Source organism: Ylistrum balloti, unplaced genomic scaffold, assembly GCF_031769215.1.
Source record: "Ylistrum balloti isolate Yb309-2 unplaced genomic scaffold, AGI_CSIRO_Ybal_v1 Utg370554, whole genome shotgun sequence".
Classification (NCBI taxonomy): Eukaryota; Metazoa; Mollusca; class Bivalvia; order Pectinida; family Pectinidae; genus Ylistrum; species Ylistrum balloti.
In genome coordinates this window covers 597942-613662 of record NW_026782349.1, presented here as the reverse complement: position 1 = coordinate 613662, position 15721 = coordinate 597942, and the positions used below count along the sequence as shown (strand labels likewise).

Here is a 15721-nt window from a genome sequence, read left to right as displayed (position 1 = left end):
GATTCTGTTGACATGTCGGTCTTTGTTGTTACTGTACAAGAGACATAGCAACGGTCATTCTACTTAATCTAAACAAAAGTGTTCCCGCCAATATTATACCGTAACAGTCCATGTAGCCAGAGATGTTTGGAGGTATCTTCTAATAAGCAACTAGTTTCTGGTTTTGTTTCATTTATGAGGAATGAATTAATCATTAGTGACTATTTACAAGTTAGTGTGTACCATGTAAAGAACGTAACCCATAAATTTGTTTGTTTTAATGAAAGCATATTTGATTAGATGATATCACACACGCTAAGACAGAGATCAGTGATAGTGTAATATCACAGTACCAACTCAGCACAATCAACAGAACACATTGACACAAAGGTCTTAAAATGTTTATAATGATGTTAGCCTTAGATATATCATTTCAGCATTTAACTGGGTTTTTTGTTTTTACGTCATCTTCAGTACAAGACGATTTAATACCGAAAACTCGCGCGTGTATACAGTCCTGCACGGTCCATATACCAGAAAGTGGACGATCACATATATTTGATTGTGTTCTAGGTGTTTTGGCACTCAACAGTTAACTGGCTGTGACACATTCCACTTATGAATACACTAATTCTGTATTATCCTACTAACGTCCAACCGGAAATCATTGGTAAACCTTGTTTACGTACACCGGAAATACATCATCATGAATGCAGACACTCAGTTTCCAAAGCAGTTGTGAAATGCAAGCTGTAAGTAGAAGATAAACATAGAAAGATTACAGTGATCAGGTCCAAATAAGACGTCACACTATCCAAGTTACTATCACAACAAATGAGATTTTATAAATATTGGATCTTTGGCGCATTAGTTTCGGACCCCTTGAGAATCGTTTTTTCGCTAGCTTCGCTATGTTAATGAACTGCCACCAAACAAATACATAAATGACTTGAAATGCGTTCATACTATAAGAAGTGCATGTGACAAAATGACCGTTCTGAAATACATAACGGTCCGAAACCGATGTCCGGACGATATCTTAAGTCATGATAATCATGTGCTGCCGTGATAATTTCCAACAATCATTGACGTTCGTTAACGCCATTTGGCGAAAAACAGCTGTTTGTTTTCTTTAGTTCCCGACATTGACCGTAAATAATTATGTATTATTTGCAATGATTCAGACATAGAGATATACTTAAATTATCTTCAGTTTGTGAACCCAGGAAGGATAAAACAACTGCACGATATCATTCTACCAAATTAACGTATGTTATTTGTTACTGTATCGTCCTACAATCCTGACAACAAACACTAAGAACCGTTACCTGATACCGCCTCCGCAGCGTACTACTCTGGAAATGATCGGCGCGAATTCACACCAGAAACGTTAATACCCAAGCCTGTATGTCTGTTAAGTATCTCTCCTTTCATACAATACACTAAGCTGTCGTATGGTGTACCACGTCTTTACAGTTATACGGGTAAACATTATTCTGCACGTCTCTCTACACCATCGATCCAGGGATCATAACGACCAAAATCAGCCGCGATCACTCAGCGGTAGGACTTTACAGCAGTATTGTAGAGTGACAAACATAGAGAACGACTTTGAACAGACGGCTCTGACAAAGAATATAAAGTTTGAGACAGAAATGATAAAAAAAACCAACATAAAGTCTGAGACAGGAATGAAAAAAACTAAGTTATACATTTTACCACATAACGCTGGAGTAAACGAACCTCACAATGATCACCTTAATAAACACCGAGTCAAAATTTTAATGAAAAAAAAATATATAAATATATACAAGGAGAATAACATAAGGCGTTCCGGAAGGGATAATGTTTTCTGGTTTATCGATGACACCCGCCATGTACATTTTGGTCAATCCAAGTAAGTAACGTTCCAAAAACAAGAACATGATCAACCACAACGGAACCACCGTGACTACGAACGAGCATCAAACGCGTAAAACTTCATATCGCACAAGCAAATAGAATATTTTCCAATGAGATCTTTATGACGACCGTAAAACTTGCTACCCTGTATTTCTAGAAACCCTGTCTTGTTACTTTATGTGCCAGTATTGGACAAATTAACACGGAAAACAAAACCACAATCTTACCACGTCAATGTAACCGACAAATCCTGCAGCTGTCGACAATTCCTTCCCGATCTCCATAGGACACGGGGACGACTTGATGGTGGAGGCTACAGAACAGGGAGAAATGATCAATGGATAAATCAGCTTTATAAAACAATCCGACACATCAAAACATCTTATGGTGATGAAGGTTATTCGGGGTAGTGATTGACTGAGACGATCAGCCAAACCCTCGAACACCTTAACGTACTTACCTCCAATGTAACCCGTGCTTTCCCTGTTATCGATAACGAGACGAATCTGTCCCCGTTCAGCCTCCAGTTCCACCACTATCCAGTCGTCTAACCTCTGTAATGAAACATCCAAGCTTTGATTCAGAGGATGATGACACATAATGGAAGGTGATTTGACTACGTGTCGTCAATACATCCTTGAATGATGGCACATAAATCTGAACTTAAGTATATATTTGTTCTCATACACATCATCATTTCGCTTTGCGCAGCGTTGACCTTCCAGATCATTTTGTAATAAAATATTGCAAAGCTTACTTACAGCTAACTAGTAGAAAATCAAATACAGGAATAAGTAATGAGACAGAGCCCTTAACTTACAGGGAATTCGGGTCATCAACGTAATAATGGCACTAAATGGACAAGAAATCTCACGATTATTCATATAGCTGCATCTGAATAAGGTCTCTGTTGTTTTTTAAACCCCGATCACGCTTCCGATTCATGAGGCTAGGCAGAATAAGGTATTAGTGAGTACATGATATATGCCTGATAGAAGTGCTACATACCACGTCTGACAGGGCGAGGTTGATCATGGCGCGATTCCTCAGTGTAACATCAGCATACACCTCCCGTTTAACAGGGTTAATACTGATTCTATATTTTGAAGTGTAGTTCCCACAGGGTCCATCCCCTAACAAGTTGTAAAGGCGGTCCTGGTACTCAAAGTCCTCTTGTAGCTTAAATCTAAGCATGAACTTAAATCGGTTGGCAAATGTTATGTAGCTCATTGTCCAGATCGTCAAGAAGCCGTCCCTGCCGAGTAACAACGCAGTTCCCCCTACACTTCCGGCAGGCTGAACAAACCGGGCGGAATTGGTGGCAAGAGACGGCACAGAGCGATCGTCAGACATTGTAGTTCGGTTGTAAAGGAACCGGAAAGAAGGTCCACAGAAACCGTTGTCGTGGCTACCATCGTGAGGGAACCTTCTTGAGATATCTCGAAGAGAAAACAAATACAAAAAAAAAAAAAAAAAAAAACCATTGACTGAGGAGAAAGAAATACAATGAATGCATACAAATGTTTCTTTTCTCAAAATAAATCCAAAACAACAACATTTGATAACAGAATAAGGACGTATGTCAGATAGGAGTACGACAGATTTCTTGTTAGATTCAGAATGCCTGCTCTAATAGTTGACTGGTAAGTATTTTGTAACATTCGATAACGATGTATATTGATAATGTGATATGTAGATTCTATAATGAAGAACGCGATAATGCCAAAGGGATTTTTTCCCGTGAAAATGGCAACCAGGGGAAAGTTTATAAGACATGACTACAAGGCAGATTTTGCTTCCTAGAAAACTTTTCAACGCTACGACTATCCAGCATGCATATCTGGAACACTCGCACTACTAAGGGGAAGGGCATAATCCTTCTAGAACACAATTGTCAGCAAGACTTTTCTAGAGATGACTCCAATTCTGATATCACAGTAACCTGATGACACCCCGTATCACAAGTAGCTTGACATTTGATCATAACGCTTAGTTACCGCCAAGGGTAAGTGAGGACGGGTGTCTACTGGAACAAAAGCAGAATGAAAAAAAAATACACGCAGGAAATAACAAACGAGACAAAAAAGAAACATTGAAATGTTTCATAGGGTGCACCAGAGCAGTTTTGGTCTTTTCGCCTTGGTCGAAGAAACAGAAAAGAAGCACCCGATTCTCAATGTTAGTATCGCATAAGTAGCCACGGTACCTTCTTTCCTCAAAACAAGACAATAAGAAAAGATGACCCTAGTTCTGAGGGGACCTAACAAAATGTCGTATGACGAAATGTTACAGACATAATCTTTCCCTGTTTGGATTAGTTTAACTAGAGTTGCTAAATTCTAACCGCTTGGAATTTACCTCACTAATTGGCGAGGGCAAAACACCTTTAACCCGTATTAAATCAGTACCTGTGTTATCTGGTGATGTAAGAGGTGGAGTTGTCTCCGGGTTGATGGTGGTGGTAGTGATCACGGGGAGTGGAAGTCTCTCTACACACCCACATGCGTTTACGGAGAACAGTGAACCAGAAGCGCAACGTCTCAACAGGAAGAATCCACGAACTTGTTCTATATATAACTCTGGAATCAACACCGCTTCCTTCCCACAGACTGCTATCACATCAGATTTGTATGTTTACGTAAGAGAACACAATTCCATGTAAGTATTATGATCAGTTATCATAATCTATTATCTTTAGAATTTAAATCTAATCAATGGTATGAAATGCAGAGACGGAAATGTTAGTTGGACACACACTCATATATTGTATTCTGTTAACAATCGTAAAGATTCTAATAAAAACTAAATTAATCCCGTTCGAATACATGTGTATCAGCTTACCTTGTACTCGCCGAGAAGGAACCCAACTCCTGACGATTGCGACAGCTGCAGTTGTCTCCCTTAGAGTCAGCAGCAGGACCAACAAAATTGGCGGGTAAAACGTCATTGAGATAAGAAGAAACCTAAAGAGAACCAGCGAACAGGCTTTGTTACTAGGCAATAACGATATAGTTGTCATATCAATTGAACAATTAATCAGCTGTACAATAAAGGTCAGCAGTAAACACGGTACTGAACGGTCAGTAGATGCATGTATGGGTTACATCGGAGTCATTTATGATGTGCGGTGTTTTGTAGGCCTTGATTTTCGTTAATAAGTCGCTTAGACAATTTAATAACATTCAAATGTGTGACAATGCGTGTTAGCGAGGGAATGAACGCCGACAAGCGCGATTTAACTGACCAAGGAAGAGAGAAATAAATGGTTTTTATATAAATGGTCACATGATGGCATGGCTGTCGCGGTATCAGATACTAGTGTCCTCGCGTAATCACTGCCTTATCACGTGGTCGTTGAACTGTGACGGATGATCAACTGGACAATTGGGAAAAGACTTGCGAAGTCTGGTTATTATAACGAGCAGGAATTTTATCATTTAGGTATGAATTTTCTCCTTGTGAAGTTCGTTATTCTCAGACTTATTTTTTGTGTTGCTTTGGATTGTTTCGTTTTACTTAAAACGTCCCACTTTATTATCTGGGTTAAAATTACATAACCAATAAACAAAAACACAGAGAAAGAGGAATCCGGATTTCCCTGTTTTGATTTTTCCATTTGTAGATATTATTATCCATGTTTCCCCAACCTAAAGTGCTTCCGTCGCAGTTTATTCCGTATTCAATGGTGTGTTCCCAATATCACGAATTCCGTGACGAACACAACTATTCACAGTTGGAAATTAAACATTCTAAACACGTCAGTATTTGACCACAGACTTTTTGTGTTATCGTAGATATATTATCAGCCGAAAAGGCAAAGCGTCATCTATATCTAATTTCAAGGAAACCGCAGAAAATGACTCTACTGGTGGTGGTTCATGCTCACCCTGTCACCAGATCACGACACGACTGTAATAGTCGTTCAAATATTAGTTTTATAATATTGTAATGGCCTTAAGGTTTTGCGACAAAATACTAATAAAAAAATCGCGATATTTTAGTGGTATATTTTACCTTAGAGCAAAACATCACGATGGAAATAGCGACGTGCCAACCTACAATTAATTCAAACTCAAAGTCGATGAAACTAGTGCAAACGAGGAGCCGCAAAGTTTGGCATTATCCCCTGCTGGTGTAAAACCAAAATATGACATGCATTCAATTGTGGACCGGTACTATTACTTAAAGATCTAACACCGTGAAAGCAGCGTCAGAATGTAACTTCTTCCTTTGTCAATTATCAATTAAATTTCCTTGCATCCCCTCAACTTCCACAGTTTTATAAATATATATCATATATCAACCTTATAGTAAGAGTTTATATTTTGATGTAGATCCTGTGTATTTCACTGTTGTTATTTGAATAGAGCTTGGTATTGTTCATAAACAAATTTATGCAACTATCTCTCTTTAAAAAAATTGAAATGTCAATAGCAAAAGGCACAACTAGAGCCCTCGGACGGATGCACGGACGGACGGAGCCCAAATTAATATCTCCCACAAACACGTTTCGCGGGGGATAAATGTGAACAAAAGAGAAAAATGCAAGGAAATCCTTGAAAAAATTACGGAGAAAAAAATCAGGTGTTCCAAGAGGATGAGCGTCTTTTGCTACATCGTTGACATTCGCCTATCTATTATGTCTGCTTTGTATATCACGTTACCCAACTTGACTTTCTATCTGTATTTCGGATATGTAATTTGTTTATTCTAAACATATATTTTATTATCACGGACAAATCATACACCTAAAACAATATATGGTACAGTGTGATTTATCTCTAAAGTTACCTATCCTAAATTTATATTAAAAGGTGCTATTCACTTCTACCATGTTCAATGTTTTGAGTACTTCGAAGCAGAAATGTTGCGTGTTAAGGAATTATTTTACATAGTTTCTTTCGCTTACACGTGAACTTGTGAACTGTAAAACCTACACAGATCTCGTTGTTTATTAAATCCGAAGGGTTATGACTATCTGTCCGCTATTTTCGACCAAAACAAAAAACAAAAATGAAATCGCGGATAGACAGTCAGAACCCTTCGGGCTGAGATTTATTATGAAAAAGGTTTCGTTTTACGGTAATTTTTTTTTCATATTTTCGTGAAATAGCATTTCTATGTGTAAAGATAAAATAAAGATAATTGAATATTAATGCTACTTACCTCTTAAATTCAATAAAGTTCCAGTTATACTACATACAACACGAAATAAAACGCTCTGTCTCCCAAAGAAACGTCGATACAGTCGGAACAACCGTTTGCTCACAAAACGTATAATTATTAACATGCCGATCAAAAACACGACCCATGTTTATTTCATATCGCTTGTTTTATTGGTTGTTTGGTCGCCGGTGTATCGTTTGTGTCGATTATACCATGTCCAGTGGGCGTGACCGGTCGTGACCATGAAAATTTATGGCAAAAGATATGACATCGGACATCAATAGGGTAATTTTAAAAGTTTTTGAGGGAAATGGTGTCTTGGAGATATCCAATGGATTCCAACAGTTAATATACCCAAATGTTGGTATAATGATGAAGTACATACGACATACTCATCATGTATTTGTTGTGTATTGGAACTTCAGAGTCTAAATGTTGTTTCTCGAAATGTTTTTCGAGTAGCCCCTTTCGGTGCCTCAACTGTGGACATCCTTAATTGGTGCGCGTAACTGTAGTTAATGACCGTTATACTATGTTAATGTAGTTGTGGCTCGTGTTTACAAGGCCACTACCACAAACTATCCTACAAGGTTATAGGTAAGGAGGTTAAATAAGGACAGGACAGATTGATGTCTTACAAGTCGACAAGTATGGCCTGAAGATGTCGCGTTCTATAAAACGTTAAACTTTCGCGTAAAATTTCGTAAATTAAAGACGAATATTTTCATCTGCACGAGACTGATATTTTTTTGGTATAGCATCATCATGAAGAGAGGAAAAATATACATTGATTTAACATTCGTGTAGAATAATATATATTTTTGAAAGATTTTTCTAAACTGCTACGACGAAAAACGGTCGTTACGTGAATAGTCTTTCTGTAATACTCCCGTTATGTGAATTGTACGACTATAATAATCCTGTTATGTGAATTGTACCACTATAATAATCCTGTTATGTGAATTGTACCACTATAATAATCCTGTTATGTGAATTGTACCACTATAATAATCCTGTTATGTGAATTGTACCACTATAATAATCCTGTTATGTGAATTGTACCACTATAATAATCCTGTTATGTGAATTGTACCACTATAATAATCCTGTTATGTGAATTGTACCACTATAATAATCCTGTTATGTGAATTGTACTACTATAATAATCCTGTTATGTGATTGTACTACTATAATAATCCTGTTATGTGAATTGTACTGCTATAATAATCCTGTTATGTGAATTGTACTACTATAATAATCCTGTTATGTGAATTGTACGACGATAATAATCCTGTTATGTGAATTGTACTGCTATAATAATCCTGTTATGTGAATTGTACTACTATAATAATCCTGTTATGTGAATTGTACCACTATAATAATCCTGTTATGTGAATTGTACTACTATAATAATCCTGTTATGTGAATTGTACTACTATAATAATCCCGTTATGTGAATTGTACTACTATAATAATCCTGTTATGTGAATTGTACCACTATAATAATCCTGTTATGTGAATTGTACCACTATAATAATCCTGTTATGTGAATTGTACTACTATAATAATCCTGTTATGTGAATTGTACTACTATAATAATCATGTTATGTGAATTGTACTGTAATAATCCTGTTATGTGAATTGTACGACTATAATAATCCTGTTATGTGAATTGTACTGTAATAATCCCGTTATGTGAATTGTACTACTATAATAATCCTGTTATGTGAATTGTACGACTATAATAATCCTGTTATGTGAATTGTACCACTATAATAATCCTGTTATGTGAATTGTACTACTGTAATAATCATGTTATGTGAATTGTACTACTATAATAATCCTGTTATGTGAATTGTACTACTATAATAATCCTGTTATGTGAATTGTACTACTATAATAATCCTGTTATGTGAATTGTACGACTATAATAATCCTGTTATGTGAATTGTACCACTATAATAATCCTGTTATGTGAATTGTACTACTATAATAATCCCGTTATGTGAATTGTACTACTATAATAATCCTGTTATGTGAATTGTACTACTATAATAATCCTGTTATGTGAATTGTACTACTATAATAATCCTGTTATGTGAATTGTACTACTATAATAATCCTGTTATGTGAATTGTACTACTATAATAATCCTGTTATGTGAATTGTACTACTATAATAATCCCGTTATGTGAATTGTACTACTATAATAATCCTGTTATGTGAATTGCACCACTATAATAATCCTGTTATGTGAATTGTACTACTATAATAATCCTGTTATGTGAATTGTACTACTATAATAATCATGTTATGTGAATTGTACTACTATAATAATCCTGTTATGTGAATTGTACGACTATAATAATCCCGTTATGTGAATTGTACGACTATAATAATCCTGTTATGTGAATTGTACTACTATAATAATCCTGTTATGTGAATTGTACTGTAATAATCCCGTTATGTGAATTGTACTACTATAATAATCCTGTTATGTGAATTGTACTACTATAATAATCCCGTTATGTGAATTGTACCACTATAATAATCCTGTTATGTGAATTGTACTACTATAATAATCATGTTATGTGAATTGTTCGACTATAATAATCCTGTTATGTGAATTGTACTACTATAATAATCCTAATAATCCTGTTATGTGAATTGTACTACTATAATAATCCTGTTATGTGAATTGTACTACTATAATAATCCTGTTATGTGAATTGTACTACTATATAATAATCCTGTTATGTGAATTGTACTACTATAATAATCCTGTTATGTGAATTGTACTACTATAATAATCCCGTTATGTGAATTGTACGACTATAATAATCCCGTTGTGTGAATTGTACTACTATAATAATCCCGTTATGTGAATTGTACTACTATAATAATCCTGTTATGTGAATTGTACTACTATAATAATCCTGTTATGTGAATTGTACTACTATAATAATCCTGTTATGTGAATTGTACTACTATAATAATCCTGTTATGTGAATTGTTATGTGAATTGTACTATAATAATCCTAATTGTACTATAATCCTGTTATGTGAATTGTACTACTATAATAATCCTGTTATGTGAATTGTACTATAATAATCCTGTTATGTGAATTGTACTACTGTGTGAATTGTACTACTATAATAATCCTGTTATGTGAATTGTACTACTATAATAATCCTGTTATGTGAATTGTACTACTATAATAATCCTGTTATGTGAATTGTGAATTGTACCACTATAATAATCCTGTTATGTGAATTGTACTATAATAATCCTGTTATGTGAATTGTACTACTATAATAATCCTGTTATGTGAATTGTACTACTATAATAATCCTGTTATGTGAATTGTACTACTATAATAATCCTGTTATGTGAATTGTACTACTATAATAATCCTGTTATGTGAATTGTTCTACTATAATAATCCTGTTATGTGAATTGTACGACTATAATAATCCTGTTATGTGAATTGTACTGCTATAATAATCCTGTTATGTGAATTGTACTACTATAATAATCCTGTTATGTGAATTGTACTACTATAATAATCATGTTATGTGAATTGTTCTACTATAATAATCCTGTTATGTGAATTGTACTGTTATGTGAATTGTACTACTATAATAATCCCGTTATGTGAATTGTACTACTATAATAATCCCGTTGTGTGAATTGTACTACTATAATAATCCTGTTATGTGAATTGTACTGTAATAATCCCGTTATGTGAATTGTACTACTATAATAATCCCGTTATGTGAATTGTACTGTAATAATCCCGTTATGTGAATTGTACTACTATAATAATCCTGTTATGTGAATTGTTCTACTATAATAATCCTGTTATGTGAATTGTTCTACTATAATAATCCTGTTATGTGAATTGTACGACTATAATAATCCCGTTATGTGAATTGTACTACTATAATAATCCTGTTACTATAATAATCCTGTTATGTGAATTGTACTACTATAATAATCCTGTTATGTGAATTGTACTACTATAATAATCCTGTTATGTGAATTGTACTACTATAATAATCCCGTTATGTGAATTGTACTACTATAATAATCCTGTTATGTGAATTGTACCACTATAATAATCCTGTTATGTGAATTGTACCACTATAATAATCCTGTTATGTGAATTGTACTACTATAATAATCCTGTTATGTGAATTGTACTACTATAATAATCCTGTTATGTGAATTGTACCACTATAATAATCCTGTTATGTGAATTGTACTACTATAATAATCCTGTTATGTGAATTGTACTACTATAATAATCCTGTTATGTGAATTGTACGACTATAATAATCCTGTTATGTGAATTGTACTACTATAATAATCCTGTTATGTGAATTGTACTACTATAATAATCCTGTTATGTGAATTGTACCACTATAATAATCCTGTTATGTGAATTGTACTACTATAATAATCCTGTTATGTGAATTGTACTACTATTGTACTACTATAATAATCCTGTTATGTGAATTGTACTACTATAATAATCCTGTTATGTGAATTGTACTACTATAATAATCCTGTTATGTGAATTGTACCTCTATAATAATCCTGTTATGTGAATTGTACTACTATAATAATCCTGTTATGTGAATTGTACTACTATAATAATCCTGTTATGTGAATTGTACCACTATAATAATCCTGTTATGTGAATTGTTATGTGAATTGTACCACTATAATAATCCTGTTATGTGAATTGTACCACTATAATAATCCCGTTATGTGAATTGTACGACTATAATAATCCCGTTGTGTGAATTGTACGACTATAATAATCCCGTTATGTGAATTGTACGACTATAATAATCCCGTTATGTGAATTGTACCACTATAATAATCCTGTTATGTGAATTGTACGACTATAATAATCCCGTTATGTGAATTGTACGACTATAATAATCCTGTTATGTGAATTGTACTACTATTATAATCATGTTATGTGAATTGTACTAATATGATAATCGTGTTATGTGAATTGTACTACAATAATAATCCCGTTATGTGAATTGCACAATTATGATAATCCCGTTATGTGAATTTTACTACTGTAATAATTCAATTATGTATTTGTATACAACCTTCTGATGGTGAAGAAAGCATTTGGTTTTTTCTGTTTGGCCACTGATTTTTTTATGCAGTAAAAAAGTGAAATAAATATATCATAATCTCCCTAATTTTGAGTATCTTATTTAAGAAGTAGTAACATTACTGTTTTTTCGCCGTGTCTACAAATCACTGTAAGTTTGATATTTCAAGAGCTTGTATATGCCAACAGAAGATAGAAATGATTAAAAAAGGTTTTGAGAGATGGAGGTTAATGAAAACAGAGCTTTCTAAGTTCAATATGATGGACATGAAGTTAGATGGATTTAATGCTCTTCAGCAAAAGACCTTCTCTTCTGGACATCCGATCTTGTTCTTCTTTTACTTTTTAACCCACCATCAACCGTCGGCCATCACTAAAAAATATCTTGTTGTTATCATATTTTGAAAAGTACTGGAGAATTTTTTCTCAAATTCCTGTGAAGATTTTAATAAGTCTCTTATTGTGTCCTTTTGCTTTTAGGACAGACCAGAAAAGATGAAATGGCAGACAGGATTTGTCAGTGAAATTTTGTTTCTTGAGTACTTGATGGTTCTTACCCAAATTTTACATGAAGTCAAGTGCCCATATTGATTTTGAGATTGATTAGAAAAGCACAATAGTGACAGGTGGCACTCTCGGATTTTTAACAAAAAAGTTTTGTTATCCCTATTTCTTGAGAAGTACTGGCTGGATCTTTCTTAAACTTCATATGTAGGCTCTCATCGGCCCCAGTTGGTGCCATTTTAATTCCAAGACTGATAAAAAAAGATCAGTCCAAAAATGGGACAGTGCAGAACAAGGAACCAAGGGGAACTTACATTTGAAGTTTGATAAAGATCAATCCAGTACTTCTCAAGAAATAGTGATAAAAGAATTGATGGTTGGAGGACAGACCACTGACGCAGGGTAATTTGAATAGCCAACAATCAGATGAGTAAGTTATTCAGTTGTATGTCAGCTGTTTTGTTTTTTATTTAGTCTCTTTTCTAATCTGATGAAATAATACAACAGTAAACCTTTAATGGTTTCCAGGTGGTTTTAATAAGCTTTTATCCAGAAAATGATAACTGACAGACATGATTTCTTTTTGTAATACAATATATCCAGTTACTTCATCTCGCAGGGTTTCCACAGCTAATACAATATATCCAGGTACTTTGTCTCACAAGGTGTCCATAGCTAATACAACACTAGGTAAGCAACACTGAAAATGGCTTTTAGAAAGTACTTCTGTAATAAATTTGGTCAACATTTTACATAAATTCAAAAATGGCAGACCAGTTTGGATAACAAAGGCTCTGCAAACATTCTCAATGATAAACAACTTTTTAAAATTCCTTTTTATAGCCAGTGTATAGTGACTAAAATGCTTTGAATTACCATACATTTAGCTACATTGTATCCTAATCCAGGAATCGATTCTACTACATCAATTGTAGTGAATAATGATAATTTGGATTACTATGGAAACAATTGAATGATGTCACAGAGACCTAGGTGACCTGTGATACTAGGATACACTGTGTATACATGTGCAATGTCTCTTCATCATGTGTAAAAACTTTGTAATTCTTGACAATAAGTCTACATTTGTTCATAGCATCATATAAATATATATTGAACACATAAATAGCAGACATAGCAGGTCTCAGTTGATAGTAAGCAGAAATCAATCACCAGGATATTGGTTAAAATCCCCAAACCCTATAAAGCATGCTGGCTCATTACCTGAAGGACACCACCTATATTGCACTAATAAATAGTAGATAATTATAAATTTTTTGTATGCTAAATCTCACAATCAGGAAAACATCACCAATATGATATAAAACTAATAAAGCTACACTTACTTCCAGGAAAAGCTGTCAAACTTCAGCTTCTTGGTTATTAAACATTAGGATACTAGTATGACTTCTCCTATATAATGTGGCTAAGAGTAGTAAAGAGTCTGTTAAATGTTCACTGGTTTTCAATCACAGACCATGTTCATCCAAAAACAGTAATGTTATGCCAGTTAATTACTTTCTTATTAATTTCTTGCATTAAAAGTATTTTTTCTTTCCTGAACACTTCAGTATTAAATTCTGTTGATAAACACTTGTCTGCAAAGACTAGATCTGAATTTCTTATTTAAGCACTTGATACATAATAACTTGAGATAATTTACATTTTACAACATGTATAAGCCCTTCAACACACTACAAAAAACAAGAAAACCATTTAAACTTGTAAGTTTGCACTTCTAACGAAACTTAGCATTCTCCATGTTTTAATACTAAACTGATATATCCTTTAGTCATGATTTTTAATTTACGTCTCCTGGTCTAATAATTCATGATTGCGAGATTCAGCCACAGGTTTAAACTAGGCCATAAATTTGCCGTGTATTTGTCGCAGATGGTCCGGCTGTACATTAATGGGAATGAGGTCACCAGTGCCTGACTTTGTCGGAACGTTTATCCTCCCGACACAAACACTTTCAGCACTTTTCTCGTGTAACATCTGAAACAAGAACAACAAAATGTTTCACTTCTGACCTGGGACAGGAAAACAGAAATACAGTATAACTCATAAGATCAATATACAAGGGAAATAACAAAGGTAAGAAGAAATCAAAACAGAGCTATCTCAAATTTCTCAAGGGTTCAAATGTTCTTGGCTTTACCAAATGCTTGATGCAAAAGAGGTAAATTTTAGAGAGAAAAGTGAAATAGTGATTACTTACCCTCGCAAACTGGGGTGTAGGAAAGGTTGAGAAGTCAGTTCTAACTTGACCGCCTGTCCTGTTGGCAGCCAACAAGGTTGTCACCTGGACCTGGAGCTGTAGATCAAACATTTAACTGATAATAATAACAATCCATAGCCTTTTACTTTTTATAGACTTTGTATGATAGATCAAACATTTAACTGATAATAATGACAATCTGTAGTCTTTTACAGACTTTTTATAGACTTTGTATGACAGATCAAACATTTAACTGATAATAATGACAATCTGTAGTCTTTTACAGACTTTTTATAGACTTTGTATGATAGATCAAACATTTAACTGATAATAATGACAATCTGTAGTCTTTTACTTTTTATAGACTTTGTATGATACAGACTTTTTATAGATCAAACATTTAACTGTAGTCTTTTAAACATTTAACTGATAATAATGACAATCTGTAGTCTTTTACAGACTTTTTATAGACTTTGTATGATAGATCAAACATTTAACTGATAATAATGACAATCTGTAACTGATAATAATGACAATCTGTAGATCTTTTACTTTTTATAGACTTTTACAGACTTTTTATAGACTTTGTATGACAGATCAAACATTTAACTGATAATAATGACAATCTGTAGTCTTTTACAGACTTTTTATAGACTTTGTATGATAGATCAAACATTTAACTGATAATAATGACAATCTGTAGTCTTTTACAGACTTTTTATAGACTTTGTATGATAGATCAAACATTTAACTGATAATAATGACAATCTGTAGTCTTTTACAGACTTTTTATAGACTTTGTATGATAGAT

At 33.9% G+C, this 15721-nt stretch overlaps 2 protein-coding genes across 4 annotated transcripts in view; both read right to left on the bottom strand.

The window, feature by feature from the left end:
• Positions 1-699: 699 nt before the first annotated feature.
• On the bottom strand, positions 700-4828 carry LOC132556194 (uncharacterized). Its single transcript, XM_060220587.1, has 5 exons — positions 4723-4828; positions 2890-3320; positions 2342-2435; positions 2109-2194; positions 700-729 (listed from the first exon to the last, which is right to left on the bottom strand). Exons 1-5 carry the CDS (start codon positions 4826-4828, stop codon positions 700-702), a joined length of 747 nt encoding a protein of 248 aa, XP_060076570.1.
• Positions 4829-13202: 8374 nt separating this feature from the next.
• The window catches only part of LOC132556227 (dynactin subunit 1-like), a 38084-nt gene continuing 35565 nt past the window's right edge, over positions 13203-15721 (bottom strand). For all 3 annotated transcript variants that reach the window (XM_060220621.1, XM_060220619.1, XM_060220620.1), the window contains 2 exons: positions 14911-15006; positions 13203-14687 (listed from right to left, as the gene is read on the bottom strand). In XM_060220621.1, coding sequence (XP_060076604.1) covers positions 14550-14687; positions 14911-15006 — 234 coding nt within the window. In that variant the 3' untranslated portion in view covers positions 13203-14549. The remainder of the gene's footprint in view (positions 14688-14910; positions 15007-15721) is intronic.

Excerpts from the sequence above, each read along its gene's own strand:
- LOC132556194 (XM_060220587.1), bottom strand. The coding sequence starts at position 4,828 with ATGACGTTTTACCCGCCAATTTTGTTGGTCCTGCTGCTGACTCTAAGG. Across the intron at positions 2,436-2,889 it reads ACCTCGCCCTGTCAGACGTG|AGGTTAGACGACTGGATAGT; the intron begins GTATGTAGCACT and ends GTTTCATTACAG. Across the intron at positions 730-2,108 it reads TTGTCGGTTACATTGACGTG|CTTGCATTTCACAACTGCTT; the intron begins GTAAGATTGTGG and ends TTCTACTTACAG.